At 43.4% G+C, this 23,043-nt stretch overlaps 1 protein-coding gene across 3 annotated transcripts in view; it reads left to right on the forward strand.

Moving 5' to 3' along the window:
- NRAP (nebulin related anchoring protein) overlaps positions 1-23,043 on the forward strand; it is a 70,085-nt gene that overhangs the window by 7,113 nt on the left and 39,929 nt on the right. For 2 of the 3 annotated variants that reach the window (XM_077779546.1, XM_077779548.1), the window contains exons 5-18: positions 542-646; positions 1,741-1,845; positions 2,562-2,666; positions 3,416-3,523; positions 3,818-3,922; positions 6,976-7,080; positions 8,005-8,121; positions 10,294-10,398; positions 11,883-11,990; positions 12,976-13,080; positions 18,716-18,814; positions 20,103-20,207; positions 21,591-21,698; positions 21,944-22,045. In XM_077779546.1, coding sequence (XP_077635672.1) covers positions 542-646; positions 1,741-1,845; positions 2,562-2,666; positions 3,416-3,523; positions 3,818-3,922; positions 6,976-7,080; positions 8,005-8,121; positions 10,294-10,398; positions 11,883-11,990; positions 12,976-13,080; positions 18,716-18,814; positions 20,103-20,207; positions 21,591-21,698; positions 21,944-22,045 — 1,482 coding nt within the window. The remainder of the gene's footprint in view (positions 1-541; positions 647-1,740; positions 1,846-2,561; positions 2,667-3,415; positions 3,524-3,817; positions 3,923-6,975; positions 7,081-8,004; positions 8,122-10,293; positions 10,399-11,882; positions 11,991-12,975; positions 13,081-18,715; positions 18,815-20,102; positions 20,208-21,590; positions 21,699-21,943; positions 22,046-23,043) is intronic. The other variant, XM_077779547.1, reaches the window with a different exon arrangement.

The raw sequence follows: 23,043 nt of genomic DNA on the forward strand, positions 1-23,043 counted from the left end.
TCTCTCTCAGAAACAAGTAAGACATTTAAAAAAATTAAAAACAAAAACAAATACTTTTTGAGTCAGTTTTGTGCCAGGCACTGTTCTAGGCTGCTAGAACGCTCTAGGATGTTAGAATTGTTCTAGGCTGTCCATCAGTGAAAAAAACTGATGAAAATCCCTGCCTTCATGGAACTGACCTTCTAGAATGGTTGTCCTTCTTCCTCCCTTTGCCCCTCAGCCTTGGAGGTCCAGCTCAGATTCCATGTTCCTACCAAGAGTGGAGCCCATCTCATACAGATAATTTCTTAAAACCTTGTGTTCATTGTCAATACATTTAAGCACACAAACATTTTCTAATCACCACCTGTTTCATATGTTGGTTTTTTCTCCCTAGATAGGCCCTAGTTGTCTTACCTAAAGAACATAAAGAATTTATAGTTTTTAAAGAATTTCTCTTATGTTGACAGTATATTTGAGAGTTGCTGGGGGAGGGGAAGGTAGGTCTTACCAACCAAGTGTGTAGGGTATGTGTTTATGCATTTCTGTGTTTCCTTTATAGAGAGGCTATTGGACTGGATACGGGGAAGGGAATGCTTGGTGCCCAGGAGCTCTGCCAGATCCTGAAATCGTAAGGATGGTTGAGACCCGAAAGTCTCTTGGTGAGGTAAGGGCCCTAGACATTACTCTAGCAATTAGTTTGAACATTTCTTTATCTTAAGATTGTGGTAGACAGACTACTGGCCCCTCCCCCAAAGATGACCATGTGCTGATCCCTGGAACTGTGTATCTATTACCTTACATGGCCAAGGGACTTTGCAGATGTGACTAAGCTAAAGATCTTGAGATAGGAAGGTTACCGTAGATAATTAGGGTGGAGCCAATGTAACCACAAGGTCTTTATAAGGAGGGAGGTGAAAGGGTCAGAATCAGAGACAAGGTGATAACAGAAGCAGAGGTCAAAGCCATTTGGAGCAACACATGAAAGGATACAAGTGGCCTGTAGAAGTTGGAAAAGGTAAAGAAATGGAATCTTCTCTAAAGCCTACAGGACAGACCAACCCTGATGACCCATTTTAGATTTCTGCCCCTCAACACTGTAAGAGAGATTTTAGTAGATTTTCACGTAGCAAAGGCAACATTGGCCCAGATTATGGAAATCCTTAACGATTTACACATGGTACCTTCTAGTCCACCCCTCCCACCTAGGGCACTTGTCCTTTGGAGAAACCACTTTGGAAACTAGTATTAATCCTTGGTGACTCAGCCTTTAGCAGATAGAAAGAAAACAGAAACACAAGTGCCGGGTCTTATTAGGAAAACTGATCATCGGAAGCACTCAAAAAGTTAGAAGGGAAAACTAACATTTTACTCTGAACACTGTAGAACTAATTCTAGTAGACGGGTTACAGGAGAGACTCCTGCACGTTAACCGCTGCCTTATCATACAAGCCATTGTGTCGAAGGGATTGTGTTCTCTTTGGGTTCCCTTGGGTTGTATCAGGTTCCACATAACTGGATATGAGCACTCGGGGGGAACCCCCTGGACCTGGGAACTATGATTTCTTCAGTGCTGAAGGTGTTACTCAAATTACCAGTGGAATAACGTTTTCAGATTTACTCTAGGTGATTGAAATGCTCTCCAGCTACCTTGTAAATCCATTTGTTGCATTGGTTCTGATGATGCTCACAATTGCAGTTTTACTTGTTCTCACCTAATGTCGTGTTGGATCTCATGCTGACTTTGGGTCTGACCAGCAGGAATATACAGAAGACTATGAGCAACAGAGGGGTAAGGGGAGCTTCCCAGCCATGATCACCCCCGCCTATCAAAGAGCCAAGAAAGCCAACCAGCTGGCCAGCCAAGTGAGTGTCCTCGTGCTTGTTCACCATAGGTTATGCTAATTTTTGTCACGAGTGACCCTCTGGGATTCAGATAAAAACCACTAAGAGAGTGCTTACGGACAGTAGGTGTCATTAGTGTGACATCATGCAGAAAACTGTGTTCTTATCTTCTTCTTGTCCCTTGTTTTCTGTGCCTTGTTTGGGCTGCATCTACCAAATGGAGAAAAGACCAGGTTGCTTACCCAAAGACTGGAGCAAACAATTTCTCGAGGTCGCTTTAGCATTTCAGACACTGATTTTTATTAAGCGGATGGCAGATCTGCCTGATGAGTAGCAGAGCTTGTTGGTTAAGAGCTCAGATTTTGGGGCCAGAATGCTAGGATTTGAGTCCTGGCCCTCTCACTTATTAGCTGTGTGACCGTGAGCAAATTACTAAGCTTCTGTGTTCCATGGCTGTTCGTTTGTAAATGGAGGAAATAATAGTCCTGCTTCGTGTGATTGTTATAGAGAGGAAGTGAGTTAATGTTTGTTAATTTTTAGCAGTGCCTGGCACTCTCTTGGACTTAACACATTGGCTTTGGTGCTTTTTAAAGAGGAGCTTATAAAGCAAGCCCTAAAGACTTTCCATAGGCTTGTGTTGTGAGTAGCCCGATGGAATAGCTTCAGGACAGCTGCAAGGAGTGGTCCTCACAAAGGCTGGTGGGTATGACCTTGACTCTCTGCTGTCTTTTCATCAGGTGGAATACAAGAGAGGGCATGAGGAGCGTGTCTCCACGTTCTCCACGGTGGCAGATACCCCTGAGCTGCTCCGGGCCAAGGCAGGGTCACAGCTTCAAAGCGATGTAAGAAATGATGGAGGCTAAGGCCCTATAGTTCTCCTTTAAGAGCCCACATTCCTTCCTTCCTTGGATGGGGAGGGAGGAAGCATGTAGGAGGCCTCTCCGTCTTGTGTGGGAGCCAGGGAGAACTTTCTAAGGTCAAGGATGGTCAAGTCAGATAAGTCAGCTAGCACAGACCTTGTGAAAACTCTTCCTTAGAGAGAAAACTTAGGTAGTATCCATAACAAGTCAGGTGTATGTGATTAATCTGAAAAAATTCTGTCCCCGTCACTGCAAATTATAGAACATAAACTTCTAAAGAATTTCCGCTTACCTCTTCACAGCCCAGTTGCTCCACAGCACTATAGACCAAGAGCTTAGTCTTCTTCTGAGTGGGAAGTTTAAGCACAAATCCACGTTCAGCTTAATGAGTGACTTTCACTTGCCTTGGGTGGGGAGGCCTCTTTGGTCTCCGAAACTTGACCGGTGGCTCCTTGAGGGCAGAAGCCTTAATGCTCTGCCAGCCCCACCACCTGGCCCACGGCAGGGCCTTCATAAGTAAGTGTTGAATTCTATATTGAGTATCTCCACATACCAGGCATCGTGCTGGGTTTTGGGAAAAAAGGTAAATAAGATGTATGTGGTCCACTGAGCTATAAGCCAGTGATGGTGCCCTAGGGGGATATGGAGGGGGTTATGCAACCCCTCATCGGATTGCATGGTTGATAGTGGGATTGTGGCATGAGATTCATTTTCTTTTTTTCATTTTCCAGGTGAGATACACAGAGGACTATGAACAGCAGAGAGGGAAAGGCAGTTTTCCTGCTATGATCACACCTGCGTATCAGATAGCCAAGAGAGCCAATGAGCTGGCGAGTGATGTGAGTGTCCGTGGCAGTGTTTTCATGTTAGGGGACGAAGCGGGAAGTTACCCGGACCTGGCGAGTACAACATCCTGTCTGCTTTTGCATGCGCCGTGGTCTGAGAAGTGGCTTTCCTTCATAGTTTTGAATCAGTCTTACCAAGACGGTGATCTGACACTTTTATGTCTAAGACACACTCCCTGGACCTAAGCAGGAAAAAAAAAAGCGTTCCACAAGACACTGGGTTTTCCTTTCCTGGTATCTATGCATAGAAGGTTAAATTCATCAGGTTTGTCCTTTGCCTTTGTTTAGGTGAGGTATCATCGACAATATCAAAGGGAAATGAAGGGAATGGTTAGTCCCGCTGCTGAAGCTGCAGGTACATCGACAAGGGAATATGTGGACCAGTATGGCCAGGTATGTGATAGCACCACTTTCTGACGGTCAGTTCTCAGCTCAGCAGCCCACTCGCCTGGGACACAGCCTGTGAGCATTTAATCAGGGGTTGGGCTGTGGTTTATCTTGCTCTGTTTACAAAGGGTGGATTTTCCAAGCCAGAAAGCAATGACAATTACTCAGGGCTCAACCTGAACCAGGTAGGAAAAGCAGTTCCTAAGCACTTTTCCTTTTCTTTTTTAAAATAAAGAACCTATACCAATATGGTTGGTTTGCCCAGAGTAAAGCATTCTCTTGAAGAATGGCCCCAAAGCCGAAGACTGGCTAATTTTAACTCATCACCGTACAAGTGTGAAAGGGATCCAAAGGCACGGCTCAAAAAATATTGGGCATGTCACTGAATAGCAGGACTCATTTCTTAGAAAGTGCCTGTCTTATTGAAATTGCTAGGTAAAGCAATCAATATGCCAGAGAATGGGTATCTTTTCCCCAATTTCACTTCTCTCATGAACTATGTACTGACAGCGGGGCGGGGTTGGGGGCAAGGTTGAGATGATAATTAGAAGCTAATTTTTATTTCTATGTCCCTCTGTATTTTCTGGTATTCAACAGGTGTAGGAGAGAAAGGGAACATTATTTTTTTTTCACAGTTGTAAGTAAAGAGTATTGGAAGGCCAAGTGTGTGTTCTGGAAGAGTCCATTCAGTGGGCTTAGTTGATTTTTCTTAATTAATTGGAAAGTTGTTTGGATTTTTTGTCAGTGGGTGGATTCTACAACGTACATGATTTATTCAACATGTATCATTTATGAAAGGAAACAACTTATTTCTCTTCTTTAGAAAAATAAAATATCTCTTCATATTGGGGAGACACTCATGTAACACTTGGGATGTGTGTGAAAACGGGTTGTGACCCCTTTGCAAATATTTAGTTTCGAATTAAAAAGACCATTTTATTTTTTTGTTTGTTTTTTTGTTTTTTTTTTCTTTTTCTTACAAATAGTTTATTGTCAAGTTGGTTTCCATATAACACCCAGTGCTCATCCCCACAAGTGTCCTCCTCCATGCCCATCTCCCCCCTCCCCCCCACNAAAAGACCATTTTATTAAATTCTCTAAGTTAACTAAATGGTCTTGGTGCTTTAAACTCAATGAAATTATGTTTTTCTTGGTTTCATGTTTTAAATATATTTTATAGAAGGCTCAAGACAACTTTTAAAAATCATTTAAAAAATATTTTGTTCCTATATTTGGCAAAAAATACTTTGTTCTAAATGTGGGCAGTGCTATCTTCCAGTACATGAGCATGCCTAGACATATCTGTACACATCGATGAGACGTAACCTCACAGTGTCATACTTGTTTTCTTGGCTGAAGTTTTGGTCGTGGTAATAACAAATCTAAGAATCAAAGTGACTGTCATTTGACAGCAGTGCCAGCAACTGTTGGGAGCATCAGCCTGTGTGGCATATCCGTGTGTGATTTAGTGGGACCCAACAGGCATGAGTAGGAGGGAGTGAGAGAGAAGCAGACAGACAGTCAGATAAACTATAAATATCTGTAGTGCCTAAAATGCCATACAATTCATTCCTGTCAGCAAGTAACTGTTGTTTGTTTTGGGTTAATGGACTGTATCATGTAATCAACATATTGTTTGTAACCAGTCAATTCCCCAATAAGGTTGGGTGTCTCACTGAAAGATTTACACACCTGATGTAGATACATATAAGCAGAGGCGTTAAAATAAAAGCTACCAACCAAACCGAAACCATGAGCAGAATGGGAAAGAGGATTACCAAAGAATTCGAGAGCCTTTATTCTTTTTTTTCTTTTTTTTTTTTAGCTTAACTTTTTTTTAACTTATTGCACTTGGCCCCGAACATTCTGGCATCCGAACATGAAAGAGCACTCGACTGAACAGCTGTCAGTATTAGATAAAAAGGAAGCCTGGACTTTCTAATTTGGCCCAGCTGTTTTAGTTAAGAAATGTGTGTGCCATGGGGCGCCCGGGTGGCTCAGTCGGTTGAGCATCCAACTTTGGCTCAGGTCATAATCCCATGGTCTGTGAGTTTGAGCCCCACGTTGGGCTCTGTGCTGTCAGCTCAGAGCCTGGAGCCTGCTTCAGATTCTGTGTCTCCCTCTCTCTCTGCCTCTCCCCTGCTCACGCTGTCTCTCTCAAAAATAAACATTAAAAAATTTTAAGAAAATGTGTGTGCCAGCCTCTGGCCCTGGGACAGAAGCAGGGCAGGTCCTTGCCTTGGAGGAGGCAGGAGGTGGATGGAGTCATGAGCCCACAGGGGCACATAAGGTGGTTTCGCATTTGTGGGAACACAGATGAGGAGGCAGCCGATCCTGCCTGGGGCAGGACTGGGAGTGAGGGAGGAGCTTCCGAGAGAGAAGGTGGCATATGACAGGATCTTGAAGTATATCCCACTGCCAGGAAAGGCTTATGCCAGGGAACATCATGATGGCCCCATGAGAGAGAAGGTTTGCTTCTGTGGGAGTGGGTGCATGATATGGGGAAGAGTAAGGAAGAAACAGACTCATATTATAACAGTCTGGAATATACATTTAGTCCCACCTAGAGCCTTTCACCCCAAATATAAAAATTCAGATAGTTAGATGATGCTTTTCTTGGCAAATAACATACATTGCTGGCGAAATGGTATCTTGCGTGTTAACGGGTTTCTCTGCAGAGATCTGTTAATGGGCCTCAGAAAGGCAGCATCTGAGATTACTGGAAGACAGAGGGACGTCTCAGGTGTCAGATAGGTTATGAGTACTCCACGTACTCATGGAGATTCATAGAGTGGACTTCATTTATCTAGTGGAAATGATGAAGATGATAATGATAATAGTTACCATTTATTTATCGCTATGTGCCAGGCACCGGGAAGCAGACCTGACCGCTGAGTCTACCATCTTAGCCACCACATGGTATAGCTCCTAGGGTGATTCTGGAGGTCCCAGGGTGGATGGGCCTCTCCGGGAACAGGCTCTAGGAGATACCATTGCTAATCCCCCACCCATCCAGGGAGGAGAGCATCACTGATGGAAGTTTTCCATTGGCCCAGCAGGGTTACTTGGAGGACTATGAGGAGCACAGAGGGAAAGGCAGCTTCCCCGCCATGATCACCCCAGCTTATCAGAATGCCAAGAAAGCCAACGAACTCGCTAGTGATGTAAGTACCGCATCGGGAAGCCCCACAGGGCAATTTATTAGAGCCGAGCCAGAGTAAAATGTTAGCCCTCCATTTCTCTCCAAATTTCTGACATCTGCTTCTTTTGTGTTCACACTGTTTGGTCACAGTTATCTGCTTCAAAGGAGACTGACACAGACAGACGGTGGAACTCCCTTTAGGTCAATTGAAGCAGGTGCAGATGCTGGTCCAGCCAGATGAGCTGGGGCTATAAGAGTCTTCACTGAATAACCCATCTAGAAACCTAGCACTTTAGGGGAAGAGCTGATTAAAACAAGACTTATGATTATCAAACTGGGTATAACCCAGTTGATAAAATGATTTTTCGTTGCAGAACGTTGGCCAGCTGGCAGTCCTTGAAGGATGGGCTATAATTAAACTTGGTAGAGCGATGTGCACACGTAGATCTAACACAACAACTTGAGCTTGGTCTATATATAGTTAGAAGCCACCCTTGATTTTCATATCCCTCTTGCCGTTCTCGTCTATTCTGTCCTAATCAGTTATTATACCTGTTTTCCCAGGATGGTGCACTCTGGCTTCAAGAGGATAAGTAAAACACATTACTCACTTTGTCCCTCGTTAGCAGGTTAGGTGAGAAAATATATTGAAACTGTGGGCAGACTGGGTTTAGAATGACTCCTTTTGGTACAATTGTTTCAAGATGTCTCATCACGCAGACTTAAGTGTAAAGTGCACCAAGTGTGAAAAGGGCCAGTAAAATTTTAATACAAAAGGGACAGAGTAATTTATGGATTTGATGGAGAAAAAAATGCCTATGATTTTTAAAATTTTCCCCTTCAGAAAATTCTGTTAAGAAAACGTTGACATTAAATGTGAGGTCATTTTGGAGTCATTTCTCTCCTGGAGCATGAAAACAACTCCCTCTTTGTGTGTTTCTTTCAGATAAAATACAGGCAGGACTTCAACAAGATGAAAGGGGCTGCACATTATCACTCCCTCCCAGCCCAAGACAACTTGGTGCTCAAGCGGGCGCAGAGCGTGAACAAGCTTGCGAGCGAGGTGCGTATGGGGGACAGCAGACAGGGCGACAAACGCCACGGAGTGTGTGGCTTGTGCGCTACACGTCGTTCCCAATCTGTGTGGAACGAATGCGCCGTAGAAAGCAACACACAAGAGAGCCCAGAATCAAATATATGGAATTAAAATTAAGTTTCCCCTAAGGTTCAACAGTTTCTTCTCGAATTCTCACAGGGCTGTGGATTGTCAGGCGTTTCAGGCAGTAGATTTTTGGCTGCAGACTACTGCCCTAGCCAACCTTTGTCACTGTATGTCCTTGTTAAAGAGTGGACGCCGAACATCAGAAAGTGTTTCCAACATTGCAACTCTCTTATCCTTCTATTATTCTGGCCACCTTTCCCCGAAGCTGTGTGTGTCGTATGAATTCCCGTTCCTTTGGAGGCAGGACTGGCTGCCAGACTTGTGTGTGTTGTTTGGTCTGCCCGGTGATTAAGGTGTTTTGAATTGCTGGGACCCTGGCAAGGAAGGAACCCCTCAAGCTCCCAAATCCTTATCACGCCCTCCAGTCCTTTCTTTCACAGCAGCCTCTCACTGGCATTTCTTCTCTGGATCCTAAAGCCATTTGAGTTAGCAACCTCTTGAATGACAGCTATTAAAAAGATTCTGTTAATCAGTTATCCGCAACTCAGAAATAGATATTCAGATATCCTAAAAATATTGTTCTCCTCTAACCTTGCAAGGTCAGTCCTTAACCCTGAACTGTTACTTACTCTGTGGTCCTCTAACCTTGGGCTGCTCAGAATCACCAGGAGTGACCTTTTCCTGATCTTATCAGGATACTAGCATATTTTGGAGTTGTAGATGGGTGCCTAGGTCTTGGAATCTGCACCTTAAACAAATGTTCAAGATGTTTCTGATGCTCTAGGCCAGAGGTCAGCAGACTACAGCCTGAGTGCCAAATCTGACCCATAGCCTGGTTTTGTAAATAAAGTTTTCTTGGAACACCGCCACATCATGTTTGGTTACATATTGTCGATGGCTGTGCTTTCATGATGCAAGAGCAGAGGCCAGTAGTTGCCAGACTTTGCTCTTGATTCACAGAACAATAGATCTAGATGGAACCTTTGAAATTGTTAGGTCCTCACTTTGTCATAAGTCTTGAAAAGTAAAGCATCTTATTCTGGTTCAGAGGGACTTTTAGGAACAGAATTGGAGCCAGACCTCTGAAAGTACAGTTTTACTACCCAGTAAAAGCCCTGTTACCATTTTGGCCTTTTTCTGGGTGAAGATCCTATACACTAGTTTATGAATATGAAGACATTTACAGATTAGAATTCAGCTATATTTACAGTTTGGGATACTTTTTTTTTTTACTTTATATCAGATTGTGAGCATTATAATGCATTTTGCATACTTTCAAAAAGCATGTTTCCACCATATGTTTTATAAGATAGGAAAACAAATTATATATTTTTTTGGGTAAAGATGTCACAAGAGAACCTTCAGTTTCTTTTCGCTGTTATGTTTATCCAGTAAGACAGACCAGTCATGCTCTATTCGTGGGAATCAGTCTTCAGCTGCCTCCTCCAATTACCTAGGACAATTTGGAGGCTGTTTAATGACTAGAGCCTCACATCTTACATCCAGCTACCCAGGGGAGCTCAACTAGCCAACTCACTTAAAATTAGAAGATACTCTTGCATCTATTAGTGGTCTCATTTATTATACCCCTTTGTAAAGCAGCTTTTGGGGCTACATTTTATTGAAGTGTACACATGGAGACGTGTATAGGTCATGGGTGCATAAAGGAAAGGATTTCCACAAGTTGACACATCTCTGCACTTAGCCTCCAGATCAGGAAACAGAACATGACTCAGACAGAGCCTTCACAACTCTACAGAAACTTTCCCCCAGGAGTGACCACTGTCATGACTTCTCAAATCTGTTTTCCCACTTTTGGGGCTATATGAAATCTTACTGTGGTTTCTCTTAAAAGGGACTATATATCTTTAATTTTCAGAACCAAAATGCTGATTTACTCATTTATTATTTGAAAGGGAAACATGTACTGTTTACTTACGGTATCCTATGCCTGATATTTTTAAATGTTGGGTAGAAAGTTTTCTAAAAATACCCTGGCAAAGTCCTGGTGACATTTTTCAAGAGTGGCTTTGGGTTTGGTTCTACTGTGCATCTGGTGTTTTGGTTTCCAAGGTGGAATATAAGAAGGACCTGGAAAGTAGTAAAGGTCACAGTATCAACTACTGTGAGACGCCTCAATTCAGGAACGTGAGCAAGATCTCAAAATTCACCAGTGATGTGAGTTTTTAACACCTCAGCATTTGTTTGGGGCTTTTTTCTAAGCTAATTTCTAGGTCTCTTAAGAGACAGTCTTTGTGAATATATCTGTTTGTCTCAGAAGCATGGCCTCTTAGGCACAAATACCTAAGAGTTTTGATTAAGGTTGCCTGCAGGGAGTAGTCCATGTAGTGTTAAATTCTGTCACATCCCCCGCCACACACTTAACCTTGAGTCCTCACAGTAGTACCCTTCCTCTTGTGTTCTTCCTGTGTAGTGGTATCTGGCTCCTGGCGGTGAATGCTGGGGAGGGAGCCTGGCTGAGCATGTGACATTCCCTCTCCATGTGACCTCGTGCTTCTTAGTACCCCATCATTTAACCTGGGGACCCAGATGTTCTTTCCTCATTGCACAGATGAGCAGATGTATGCTATAGTGGCATTTGCAAGTTTGGAAATTCTCAGAGAGGTTCTGGGGCTGTTTCCTTGAGCACATCAAGGACCTATACACCTATGTAGATATGATTTTATTTCCACTTAGCTGCATATAGTAGTAGAATCTAAAGTCATGAGGAAGTTTTTAAGCCTCAGTGAGGGATTTATTGCCTAAACGTAGTGGTTAAGACCACCAGCTTCGGAGCTGACATACCTGGCTCCATAATTAGCCAAGTGTTTGACCTTGGGCAGCTCGTTTAAGCTCTCTGAGCACTTTGTCCACATGTAAACCGGGGATGATACTAACCCCTTCCTCCTCGTCAGATTTTGTGAAGATGAGCTGAGTAGGATGGTGTCTGATACATGGTGACAGTATTTGTCTAAAGAACCTCAGTGCCTAGAAACTCCGTGGCCTTCCAGGGTAGATGATTTTAGTGTAGCTTCATTGGAAGCTACCCAAATGTTCCTACTTATGACTTCTTGGCATCCCGTTTTGGTTTTCTCTTCATCTGGTAAGCTGCATTTGGGACATGACATCCTTATTTCACATGGTTTTAGTCATAACCAATTCGTGGTGTAAAAAATCACAGAATTTGTCAAAGCTCAGGTTATAGTCCCCATATAATTAGAAATAGAGGTCATAGCATGCAGTGATTTGCACCAGCCCCTGGCATGGGGCTTTGCCCCGAGCACCTGCATAACCAGTGCCTGTCTCTCGGAGAGGCCATGCGCTCAGGGTAGGTTTTCACATGGGAAACATCTGGCATATTTACAATTAGAAACCTTTAAAGGAAATTGAGTCTGTTTTGTGCCTTCTGTGCTCACCCTGATCACGTGTTTGGTTGTGTGCCTGTGTGCTAGTCTCACTCCAGCCTCTCATGCTTGCTTGAAACGTAGGTGGTTTTGTTAAAAAAAAGGTTTGTCTTTTTTTATTCAGCAAGACAATGACTACTTCAGTTGGTTCTATTTAATCATTTATATTAACAATTTACTGCATTAAGATGAGTAGTCATTATCTTCAACAGGTTGGGAAGAGAATGCTTTTATTGAAAGTTTTGTGTTTCCATGTAGAATAAATATAAAGAAAACTACCAGAACCACATGAGAGGCCACTATGAAGGAGTTGGTATGGACAGACGGATGCTCCATGCTATGAAGGTTGGAAGCCTGGCAAGCAATGTGAGTCCTAGTTTGAAGGGCCTGTAGTTCTGGGGACCTGTTGGGCTGCAGGGAGGTGAAACATGAAGATTACAGCCAATTCTTTGTCAACTTCCATTTGTAAACGTCAGTATTCTATTGTGTAAAGTAAACATTAACCAATACAACCAAAGCTAGGTTGACAATTTTCAAAAACTTCAATTTGTTTATCTCAGCTTTCTCTGGCCCAAAGAGTTCTTCAATCTGTTATGATGGACCTAGGGTGAGAAAAACGTTCAGTTTCTTAGAGATAGAAATGGCTGAGCATAATTCTTATTTGAAATCCCTCACATTTCCATTGTGGTTGTGATTTATTTGGAGTTGGTTGGTTGGCTGATTAGTTCATTCATTTATTCAATGGTAGTGATCATTGAAGACCTCCTGTGGGCAAGTGTTGGTCAAGGTGGTGGGATAACAGAAGAGATCAGATACCATTGTGTGTAATTTGTTAATCTCTCCTTGGCTTTGTCAGTTCAGTTGACAGGTTTGCAAATGTCAAGTTGTCAATCTTGGAGGTACAGGGCACTTAAAAGAAACTGATTTCATTATTAAAACATACAGATGTCAAATTCCCTCTGCTTGAGAATGTCAAATTAGGCCTATAGAAAAAAAAAATTTTAAATCTTGATTTTTCGTTTATTTTCTGGGGGTTTAGCCAAGAAGCTCTTTCATCATCTACCCACGTGCCACTGTTTCCCTTTGTAAGGGGTTCCATAATTAATAAGAAAGATAAAACAAAAATGTGCTACAGATGGAAGTTCACTAATTTTGGATTAATTAAGAAGAATTCAAATTAATTAAAGGCAAAGTGTGAACATAACTTAATTTTCTTTGGAGGTGGTGAAACTGAATTAATTTTATTTCCAGTTACTTTCTAGAAATGTCCCGTGTCATTCAAACAAGGTCAAAAGAAAGTGGGGACTAATTTCTTTTTTTTGGTGGTTGTTGTTTTTCCTTCGTGTTTCAGATCGCCTACAAGGCAGATTATAAGCATGATGTTGTCGACTACAACTACCCAGCCACTCTTACTCCTTCCTATCAAACCACAGTGAAACTGGTTCCCTTGAAAGATGTAAGTCCTCCTCCAGTAGTACCTTCTGCTTTATTGCTTGTCCCTTCCTCCTATAGAGTGATTCTTAAGTACTGAGATGGAAAGAGACAAGATACAATAGTTCCTAACAGATGGAGGGACTGAGAAGGGGAACTTTTCCACTAGGAAGCGCATGCATGCATGTTGGGCAACTCGTAGATTCTTCGTGTAAGGTGGGGGCAATCCTGGTTCCATCTCGAAAATAACCTGCTATTCAGTTTCTCCTTTTAGAATGTGGTAGAATATGTCTGCGGTTGGGCACATTGAAAGTAATCATTCCTTTGCAATGAGGAGCTTTTTTTTTCTTTTAACTTAAAGTTTTGGAATATGGTACGTTGAAGGACTGCAGGAAGTAAAATAAAATGGCTAAAAGGTGAGAGGGAGTGGTAATGTTGGCTTCCTTTTCTCTCAGGAGCACTTGGGAAAGTGGATGTATTTCTTAATTATTATAGCGGTGATTTTATTTATGTATAGTTTGGCTTGTCCCAATGAAATAAGTATAGTTAATTGTATTTACTGTTTTCTAAGTGTTAGAATTTTACCGTATATGCTCATTACAGGAAATTTAGGAAATACAGAAAAGTACAAAGAGAAAGATTGAAATCTTCTGCTATCTTAAGAAGTAATTAAGGTGGTTTAGAACTGAGTTCGTATCATAGTTATTTGCCAGTGATGATTATCTCTGACCAAATGATAACTTAACAAATAATTCAACATATATTTACTGAATGCCCAGTGCTATGTTCCTTCACATTCCCTTGGGATCGGCACGAGTCCAGTAGTTGACTTGGGTTTTGCTCTTGGTACATAGGTCTTCAGATCACTCTCCTTTTTGCTCAGAGTGGGAGCCCTGTCAGGTTCAGCTGGGCCTCTCGTGTTTAACTCGGTTTATAGGACAACAAAGGACAATCATTGGCAAAGGATAGGTTAGTGAATGAAATGGGCTTTTCAAATGTATATAGTAAAGCAAAGAATGGGAAGTCAAGGAATATAAAGGTCCTAAGCTTTGCTTCTCCTTTTCTCAGGAAGTTTGGTTGGGTTGACTTTCTCACTTCACCTTGATGAAACCCAACATTACACTTCTTTTTTTAAACACTTTATTTATTTTTTGTTTACTTTATTTATTTATTTATTTTTAAATAGTTTATTGTCAAGCTGGTTTCCATATAACACCCAGTGCTCATCCCCACAAGTGCCCTCCTCCATGCCCAACACCCCCCTTCCCCTCTCCCCCACCCCCATCAGCCGTCAGTTTGTTTTTGGCATTCAAGAATCTCTCATGGTTTGCCTCCCTCCCTCTCCCCCACTATTTTTCCCCTTCTTCTCCCCCATGGTCCTCCATTAANCCCGTCTTCTCCCCCATGGTCCTCCGTTAAGTTCCTCCTAATCCTCCTATACGTGCAAACATGATATCTTTCCTTTTCTGCCTGGCTTATTTCGCTCAGCATAACACCCTCAAGTTCCATCCATGTTGCTACACATAGCCAGATTTCATTCTTTCTCATTGCCATGTCGTATTCCATTGCATAGATAAACCACATCTTCTTGATCCATCCGTTGATGGACACTTAGGCTCTTTCCACGTTTTGGCTATTGTTGAGAGTGTTACTATGAACATGGGGGTACATGTGCCCCTATGCATCAGCACTCCTGTATCCCAACCCAACATTACACTTGACCACCTAAGCTACTTCCTTTCTTTTTTTGGCTGCATGCATTACCTGGGAAACTTGAGGACCAAGAGCACCTCATTAAAATATGAGTGTGTGCTGGGTCCTTAGAACTACCATCAGTCATGCCTGAGAACACAGTCATGAGGAGAGGGATTCCTACCACTTTGTACTGCCATCATAACAGGACTTGCTATGACATGTTTCTGTGTAAGGCTGCAGATCAAACTATGCACCTGAAATACAGCCTGCTCAGCTGCACAAGTCTGATAGAAGAATCAAACCAGACTGGATTAGAAACATTAGTTAGAAGCAGGGGGAGATTCTGAAGCCCAAGAACCGGATCCAGGTTACAGAGATGTTTAGTTTGATCACACAGTGTTTAAAAAGTAATAGGACCAACAATATAGAGATTTTGAGAGTTCACATAAAAGTTCTTATTTTCATCTATTCTGGAAAAATCTAAAAATTTTTGGAATGGCCACCCTAGTTCCTGTGTGGTAGCAACTGGCTGGGACTGACAGCTGCTTTATGTTATCTTATTCTCCTTTACCTTCCCTTCCTGGCTCCCGTGTGAATTTGAATTCACCGCCCCAGAATGTAGAGACTTAAATACAGGAACTATTGGGGGAAGGAAGCTTGGGGAAGGAAGTTTGGGGGATCCATTGCAAGAGCATTGGATGGTGGCTCTGAAGGTGGTCAGATAGCTATGAAATGCAATAAACAAGCATAGGTCTTTAATTAGAGAGCATTCCCATCAGATGGATTTTTATCAACACTAATAGCATTAAAATGAGACTCCATCCCCAGCAAAGAGCTCCTTCAGAAAGTAGATTGAAGCAATGGCCAACCATCTGTGATGTTGCAGGGATGTGATTAATCTTGGAGACTGTTAATTATGTCCCGCAGAGGAGAGTAATTGTGCTCTGCAACATACTTAATGCAGAATTATTGGGAAGGAATATGCCTTTTTTTAAAAAAAATACAGTTTTCATGACATTTTATCATGCATAATTCTGAACTCAAATAGACTCTTTATTATGAGATGATAATTTCTCCTCTGAGTTAATGCACTAGGAAGCCACTGTACTCTAATCTCATTAATGGTTGACATTGAAATGACTTTATATATCCTACTTTTCCTATGTACCTCATATCCACAACTCAGAATGTGCAAAAACTTCTCTCCGTGGACCATTAACGGAAAAGCACAAAGCAATGCAGTTCTTTATCTCCAAATCCAACAAAATACCCCGTGGCTCAGTGTCAGGAAAGCTCAATTTTCCTAGATCCTGTTCTAGGAGTTAATTTGTTAAGTTATTTGTTCATACCCAGAATATCTTTGCCTGTCTAAACAATGGTAGCTTTGGCTACGGGGGATCCCTGATTCATCTGTTAAAAAAAAAAAAAAAAAGAGTAATAGCTCCAAGCACCCTAGCTTTGGCAAACCAGGCTTACAGTGAGAGCCACTTTGGGCCCAAGGGTGACCTTGGGCAAATTAGTTCTCTGGGACTCAGTTTTCTCATTGTAAGGTGAGGATAATAAGAGTGTCTGCCCCCAGGGTGGTTGGATTAAATGCATCAATGTGCGTGAAGCACTTGAAATAGTACTAGGTACATAGTACGTGCTATTCTTAAGCCATGATTGTTATTAGCCCATGTTGGGACAGGCAAGAATAGAGTGAGTACAAGGAAGAGATGAATACAATGGCCCTTCGGTCTATTTCACTTGAGTCACTGGGCTTTAAAAATATTGAACTATTTGTCAGCCTTTAAACATGGCAAGGCTTGACATAACAGAATGGATTTCTGGTTTCTTTGGAACAACTGGAAGACCTGATCACTCTGGGCCCCCACACTATTGCACCATAACTGTTTCCTGGAGCTGAGTAGCAGCTGCCGGCCTTTGCCACAGTCCCCACCACTCCTTATTGCTTCCCCAACGATGAGGCCAAACCCTTAGCCCCTACTAGCACTTCACCTGTACCCAGCTAGTGGTCTGTCCGGCTGTCACAGAGTCTGTGACCTTTGGGCTGTAAAATCTCCCTGAGGTGAGCTGTCACCTATGAAGGCAGCAATAGGAAGTAGCAGGCGGCAGATAGAATGAGAGGCATCAGACTCTAGACAGGCAGCAAGTGGGAGGAGAGTGCAGTGGTGGCCACAGGTGTGAGCCCCTTGCGGAGGGCAGAGCCAGTGGCCAGAGGAGTATGGCCAAAGACAGCAGGTGGAGGCCTGGGCAGGGATGCCAGCAGAGAGTGAAGACGCAGCAAAGGGGTGTGACGTTCTTAGGCATGACCTAGGCCTAAAGAAGCTGCCACACTGCATGGGAGACAGGGTGGGGTCCTGGGCTCCAGGAAGTACAACGGAGGCATGAAGACTGGGCGTAAGGTGTTCAGTGATGTGGTTGCTGTGAACAAAGCCAGGGTGTAGCTGACGGGAGGGCCCAGCCAGGAGTCTGGAGGCAGAGGGGCTCAGGTGTCCCAAGCCACCAGATCAGTTTGGGGTCCCGGGCACAAAGACCCCCCTGAGATATCTGTGGCCAGGGCTGCAACAAGTTTGCTCCCTCTGTGCAGAGTAGTCTTCTGTGACTATTTATTGAAGGAATGCATGAATGAACAAATGAATGAATGACATGGGACCACGCAGGCAGCAGGGAAGAAGGCCAGGTTCATGTTAGGGGTACATTAAGCATTCCCTCCTTTACAGGGACTGAGGGCCAGCCTTGGTTAAATTGTGGAACAGGCCATTTGCCATCCACCACCTCAGCTCATCTGCATCCCAGCTCCCCTTCCACGCGTGCCGGGCTCTGGGCCCTCACCCAGCTCCCATCCGCCCCTCTCCCCCCAGTCATCAGGCCACAGACACGTGTTCCTTTACCTCTCTGCTCAGTTCGCATTCTCTCAACAGTGGATCCGAGGCATGTGTGGAGGCAAATAAGATGATTGGATCAATGTCTTCTCATGGGCAAATGGCTACTAATCCTTGAGTCTCTGAAGGGCAAATTGTATTTTCCAGAGAGAAAACCCAGGAGCCCCTGGGGTCTTGAAATGGTGGGAAACCTGGAAGTCAGTGCACTAGGTGGTGCTGGAGGTTTATCTTACCTCCTCTTCTGAACCCGCCCACCCTTCTTTCATGAACACACCAAGCTTTTGGCCATTTTCTCAGGGACTCTGACAGGGTGGAAGTGAGGGCCAGGCAGGGGCTGGTGTCCAGGGTGAAGACACGTGAAGACCGCCCTCACCCAGAGCCACTGATGCTCCCTTGCCTCCCACGTAGACATCCCTCTGGCGTCAATTGGACTTTCTGTCCCTCTTGCATTTTTCTTTCCCTTTTTAAAAAAACTCTTTTTTCTTGACGCATAAAACATATATAGAAAAGTACATTAAGCATAGATAGGAGGCTTGAATTATGACACAGTGACCTTGTGCATGTGTTTCCATTGGGAATGCACCTAGGAATAGAATTGTTGAGGCCTAGGGTGTGTGTGTGTGTGTGTGTGTGTGTGTGTGTGTGCGCGCCAACGCGCCATATTGGTTCCCAAAGTGGCTGTGCCAACCCGCCCTTCCGCCAGCTGTGTTATGAGAGTTTCCTCAGCTCCACATCCTTGCCAGCCCTTGGTATAGTCAGTGGTTTCAGTGTTCACTCTTCAGGCAAACCCGGAGGGGTGTCTAATTGCAGTTTTAATATGCATTTCTCTGATTCATAACAATAATAATGTGCATGAGCACCTTTATCTGTGCTCACTGGCTCACTCTGCACCTATTCAAGTCATTCACCCCTCAGTGTATTGTGGTTTTTATCTGTGGGCTTGGAGTCTGTTGGTTTCCACTTGGAATCTTTGATCCTTTTTATAGTCATCACAGAACCACAGCTCCGCTGAGCTTTGCGGCAGGGAACTCCTAAGGAAATCTTAGAGAAAAGTGCTTTTTGTTTGTTTGTTTTAACCAGGTCAACTATAGGCAAAGCATCGACAAGTTGAAGTACAGCTCTGTGACCAACACCCCTCAGATTGTCCAAGCCAAAGTCAATGCCCAGCAACTGAGTCACGTAAGTCACCTGCCCTTGCCCGGCCAGGTGGGGAGACTCACAATCGCTTTGTGACCTCTGGATATCTGGCTCCCAAAGGATTTGGCTTTCATTAGTGGCCACCTGTGTCCTGTGACAACCATGAAATGACCCCTCCCCCCTCAATTTAAACTTTTTATTATGGGAAATTCCAGACATATTTAAGTACAGAAAGGATACTGTAATGAATCCCTGTGTATCCATCACTCAGCTTCAACCACTGTCAACTCATGGCCAGTCTTGCTTTATCTATATGCCCGTCCGCTCCCTGTGCTTGTGTTATTTTGAAGAAAAAGACCAAAGATTATGTAATTTAATCTATCAATACTTTAGCATAAATCTCTAAAAGATAAAAAAAAGTCTAAACATACTTATACAATTTTAATATATCACACCAAAAAACTCATAGTAATTCTTAATACCACCAGTGTCTTTTTAGCATTCAACATTCTGATGATCTCATAAAATTACCATTTTGTTTTGCAGCTCATTTGACACGGGATCCAAATGAGGCCCATGCTTGTGAATGGCTGATAGCTCTTTAAGATTCTTTTCATCTTTAAGTTTTCCCGTTTTTCTCTTTTCTTTTCTTGCAAGTTATTTATTGAAGCAACCGGACTGTTTATCCCATTATGTTTCCCACAGTCTGAGCTTTGCTTACCGGATCCCTGTGTGGACTTACATGTTCCTCTGGTCTCCAAATGTCCCATAAAATAGTAGCTAGATTTATAGGTTGGATCAGGTTCAGGTTCAGGTTCAGTTTGGGGCCAAGGATGCTTCTCAGATGATGCTCTATTTTTCCACTGGCAATCACCTGATATCTGGTTGACCCTTTTTTGTGTGTGACTTAAGATGGCTTTTTTTTTCCCAATGTGAGCAGCCATTTGATAGTTCCTCCCTGAGTATCTACTCTGCATATAGCGAGATGTTCAGCAGTGTAGCACATTAAAAAATAAAAATAAAAACGTTCTGTATCCACAGTGCTTCAAAGGAGAGAGAGTTGGTGAAATAACCACAGGAAAGTCTCTTATAAACTCACAACCCTGAGTGGGCCTTTGAGTCGTTTTACTTTTCATTTGACCTCTTTAATCAGCTAATTTAAAACACTCATAAACTTGCAGGCTTCCTTGTCAAATGCCTTTTCCAGAAACTCCTTGTTGGCTGTTGGGTCTGAGGGGAAAGGGAAAAAGGGAGCCTGGCCTCCAAAATTCACCTTCTGTCTGTATAAAAACCTTGCATTTACCCCGTGGGTTGATGTTAAATCCAACAGGTGAATTATCGTGCCGACTATGAGAAAAATAAATTGAATTACACGCTGCCACAGGACGTACCTCAGCTGGTGAAGGCCAAAACCAATGCTGAACTGTTTAGTGAGGTGAGCAAGCGGTGGAGGTGAGAACGTGGGAGGGGTTGTGTAACTTCTGTGAGGATGAGGGCGCTGGTCCCACCAAGCAGGCACTGTTCTGTTCGATGAGAGACGTTCATCAGAGGCGCCCAGCACACTATTGTCTTGAATTTTGTCGTCTCATGGCCCATGGCAGTTCACTGGGGATAAACTGATCATAGAAATGTAATTCTCATTATCCGAACATGTGTGCAGCATGTGCTTAAACACACACACACACACACACACACACACACACACACGCTGTTGTCATCATTCATCATCCTCGTCCTGGTGACTTCTGACTGGTGCTTTGCTGTGTGGAGAAAATTTAAGTTTTGAGATCAGTATTTTAAAATTTATTTGATTTTATTAATTTATTTTTTCTAACTTTTTAAAATTTATTATTGAGAGACAGAGCATGAGCATGGGAGGGGCAGAGAGAGAGGGAGACACAGAATCTGAAGCAGGCTCCAGGCTGTGAGCTGTCAGCACAGATTCCAATGCAAGGCTCGAACCCACAGACTGTGAGATCATGACCTGAGCTGAAGTTGGACACTTAACTGACTAAGCCATCCAGGCGCCCCATGTTTTGAGATCAGTCTTAATCGCCAAATTCTTCCTGGAGTCACAAGGGGTTTGTGGTTAGGCATCTCATTCTAGATGCGGGCCGGAGAAGGAAAAAAGGAGCTAGCATTTATTGAATGCCTGCTCTGTGCTGCACACTGAGATAGGCAACTTATATATGGAATTATTCAATTATCATGCCCCCAAGGACCCATTTATTGCAGGGACACAGTGGCATGGGCTTTGGCATGAGAATCCCCCAGGTCAGATGCTGGCACTGCTGTTTTTAAGCTGTGTAACCTTTGTGAGGTCACTGCTGTCTCTGAGCTTCACAGGCCCAATGCAAAGTAGGTACAGTTGATGAGTAGAAAGCACTTAGGAAAGGCCAATAAACTGAAGGTTTACCAGCTTGGGATCTGTTTTCACGTTCTACATCCATTTATCCCCACAGTAGCCCTGAGACAGATAATAGGAGATTTTTTTTTCCCTAATGGCAAAGTAAGGCTGAAAGAGCTCATGTGCTCTCCCCAAGGTCTCATGATCAGGAAACAACAGAGCCAGGATGGGACACATGGCACTCCTCTTTGTCCTGGCCCATGCCCTCTGCCCTGCATGGCCCCACAGCTCAGAAATCAGCAAACCGTGTCAATAACTGATGTTACCATTTTGACAATCATAGGCAAGATTCTGGTCTGCAGGCAGATGAAGAAACTGGCTTTGTGGTTGGCGTCATTGTTTAAACGACTTTTTAACTTTTGGCAGGAATATGGATCGTGACTCCTATTCACCTGTGTTTCTGTTCGCCAGGTGAAGTACAGAGAAGGCTGGGAGAAGGCCAAGGGGAAAGGCTTTGAGATGAAGCTGGATGCCATGTCTCTGCTGGCCGCCAGAACCGCCGGAGAGCTTGCTAGCAATGTAGGTTTTCTCTCATTAACTCAGAAATGCATAAGAAATGCTTCCAGTAAAATGCCAGTGTTCCTGCGGGAAAAAATAATGACTGCTAACGTTGTAAACAGCGTGCCTCTTTAATCTTCTTCTGGGTTCGTGAACGATGGGGAGGTTGTTTTCAGAATTGTTCCCCTTGCCTTGTGAATACCAGAGCCCCTTCGAAGGCAAAGTTTCTTTTCCCCTCACAGTAGACTTTTTTTCTTTCTCTCAAGATTAAATATAAAGAAGAATATGAAAAATCAAAAGGCAAAGTCATGGGAACTACGGACTCCAGGCTTCTGCACTCTCTGCAGGTTGCCAAGATGAGCAGTGAGGTAAACTCTTTTCCATCCGCAACACTTGACTCAGACTTGTGCTACTTTAAAAGTCCTTCCAGGGCCTACTTCACCTGGGACCGCTACCTTTTAATTGACTTCCATCTACAGCTTCTTTCCTGGTTTGCATGAGAAGTTTGTTTGCCTTTTTTATTTAGCCAGAGTATTCTGTTCTTTTAAAAGAGACGCACCTGGGTGGCTCCGTCAGTTAAGCATCCGACTTCAGCTCAGGTCACGATCTCATAGTTCATGGGTTCGAGCCCCTCGTTGGGCCCTGTGCTGACAGCTCAGAGCCTGGAGCCTGCTTCAGATTCTGTGTCAATCTCTCTCTCTCTGCCCCTTCCCCAGCTTCTGCTCTGTCTCTTTTTCTCAAAAATAAACATTAAAAAAATTAAAAACAAAATAGATGAGAGGTGTGGCCCCTAATGGTGACTGCTTTCTACTGCTCAAGGTACAAAGGGTCTGGCCACAGTTATTTGTTCCACAGATATTTACCAAGCAACTACTATGGGCAAGATCCTGTGTAAGACACTTGGGCTATAGGAATGAACAACACATAATAGGTTCCTCCCCAGTGGAGCTTCATTATATGGGGAGAGTTAGACACCAAGCACCCTGTCTATTGTGGGAATAGACAACTGGGTCATCTATACTCCAACCAATCAAAAGGATACTGCTTGTAAACGACTGCAATGGCTGGGGATTAACCTTGGTGAATGTCACTTACCAAAGTCCTTGGGGAAGGGGAATTCTGCTACAAGGGACACACTTGGTTTCAGATCAGGTCTTCCCTGACAATGCTGAGCCAGCCAAAAAAGACACATGAGCATTGAGTTTCTGCCTTACAATTGCTCCTTCAAGTTATGCGCTTGCATGATGCCGCCAGATACAATTCCCTGATGAGTCATTAAGGAACCATGGTTTAAATAGAACAAGAGACTTGGCATCTGGCTTGCCATTTTGGATGTGCCTATAGAACAAGTCCTGTGCAGTGCATA

Source organism: Crocuta crocuta, unplaced genomic scaffold, assembly GCF_008692635.1.
Source record: "Crocuta crocuta isolate KB4526 unplaced genomic scaffold, BGI_CrCroc_1.0 scaffold138, whole genome shotgun sequence".
Classification (NCBI taxonomy): domain Eukaryota; kingdom Metazoa; phylum Chordata; class Mammalia; order Carnivora; family Hyaenidae; genus Crocuta; species Crocuta crocuta.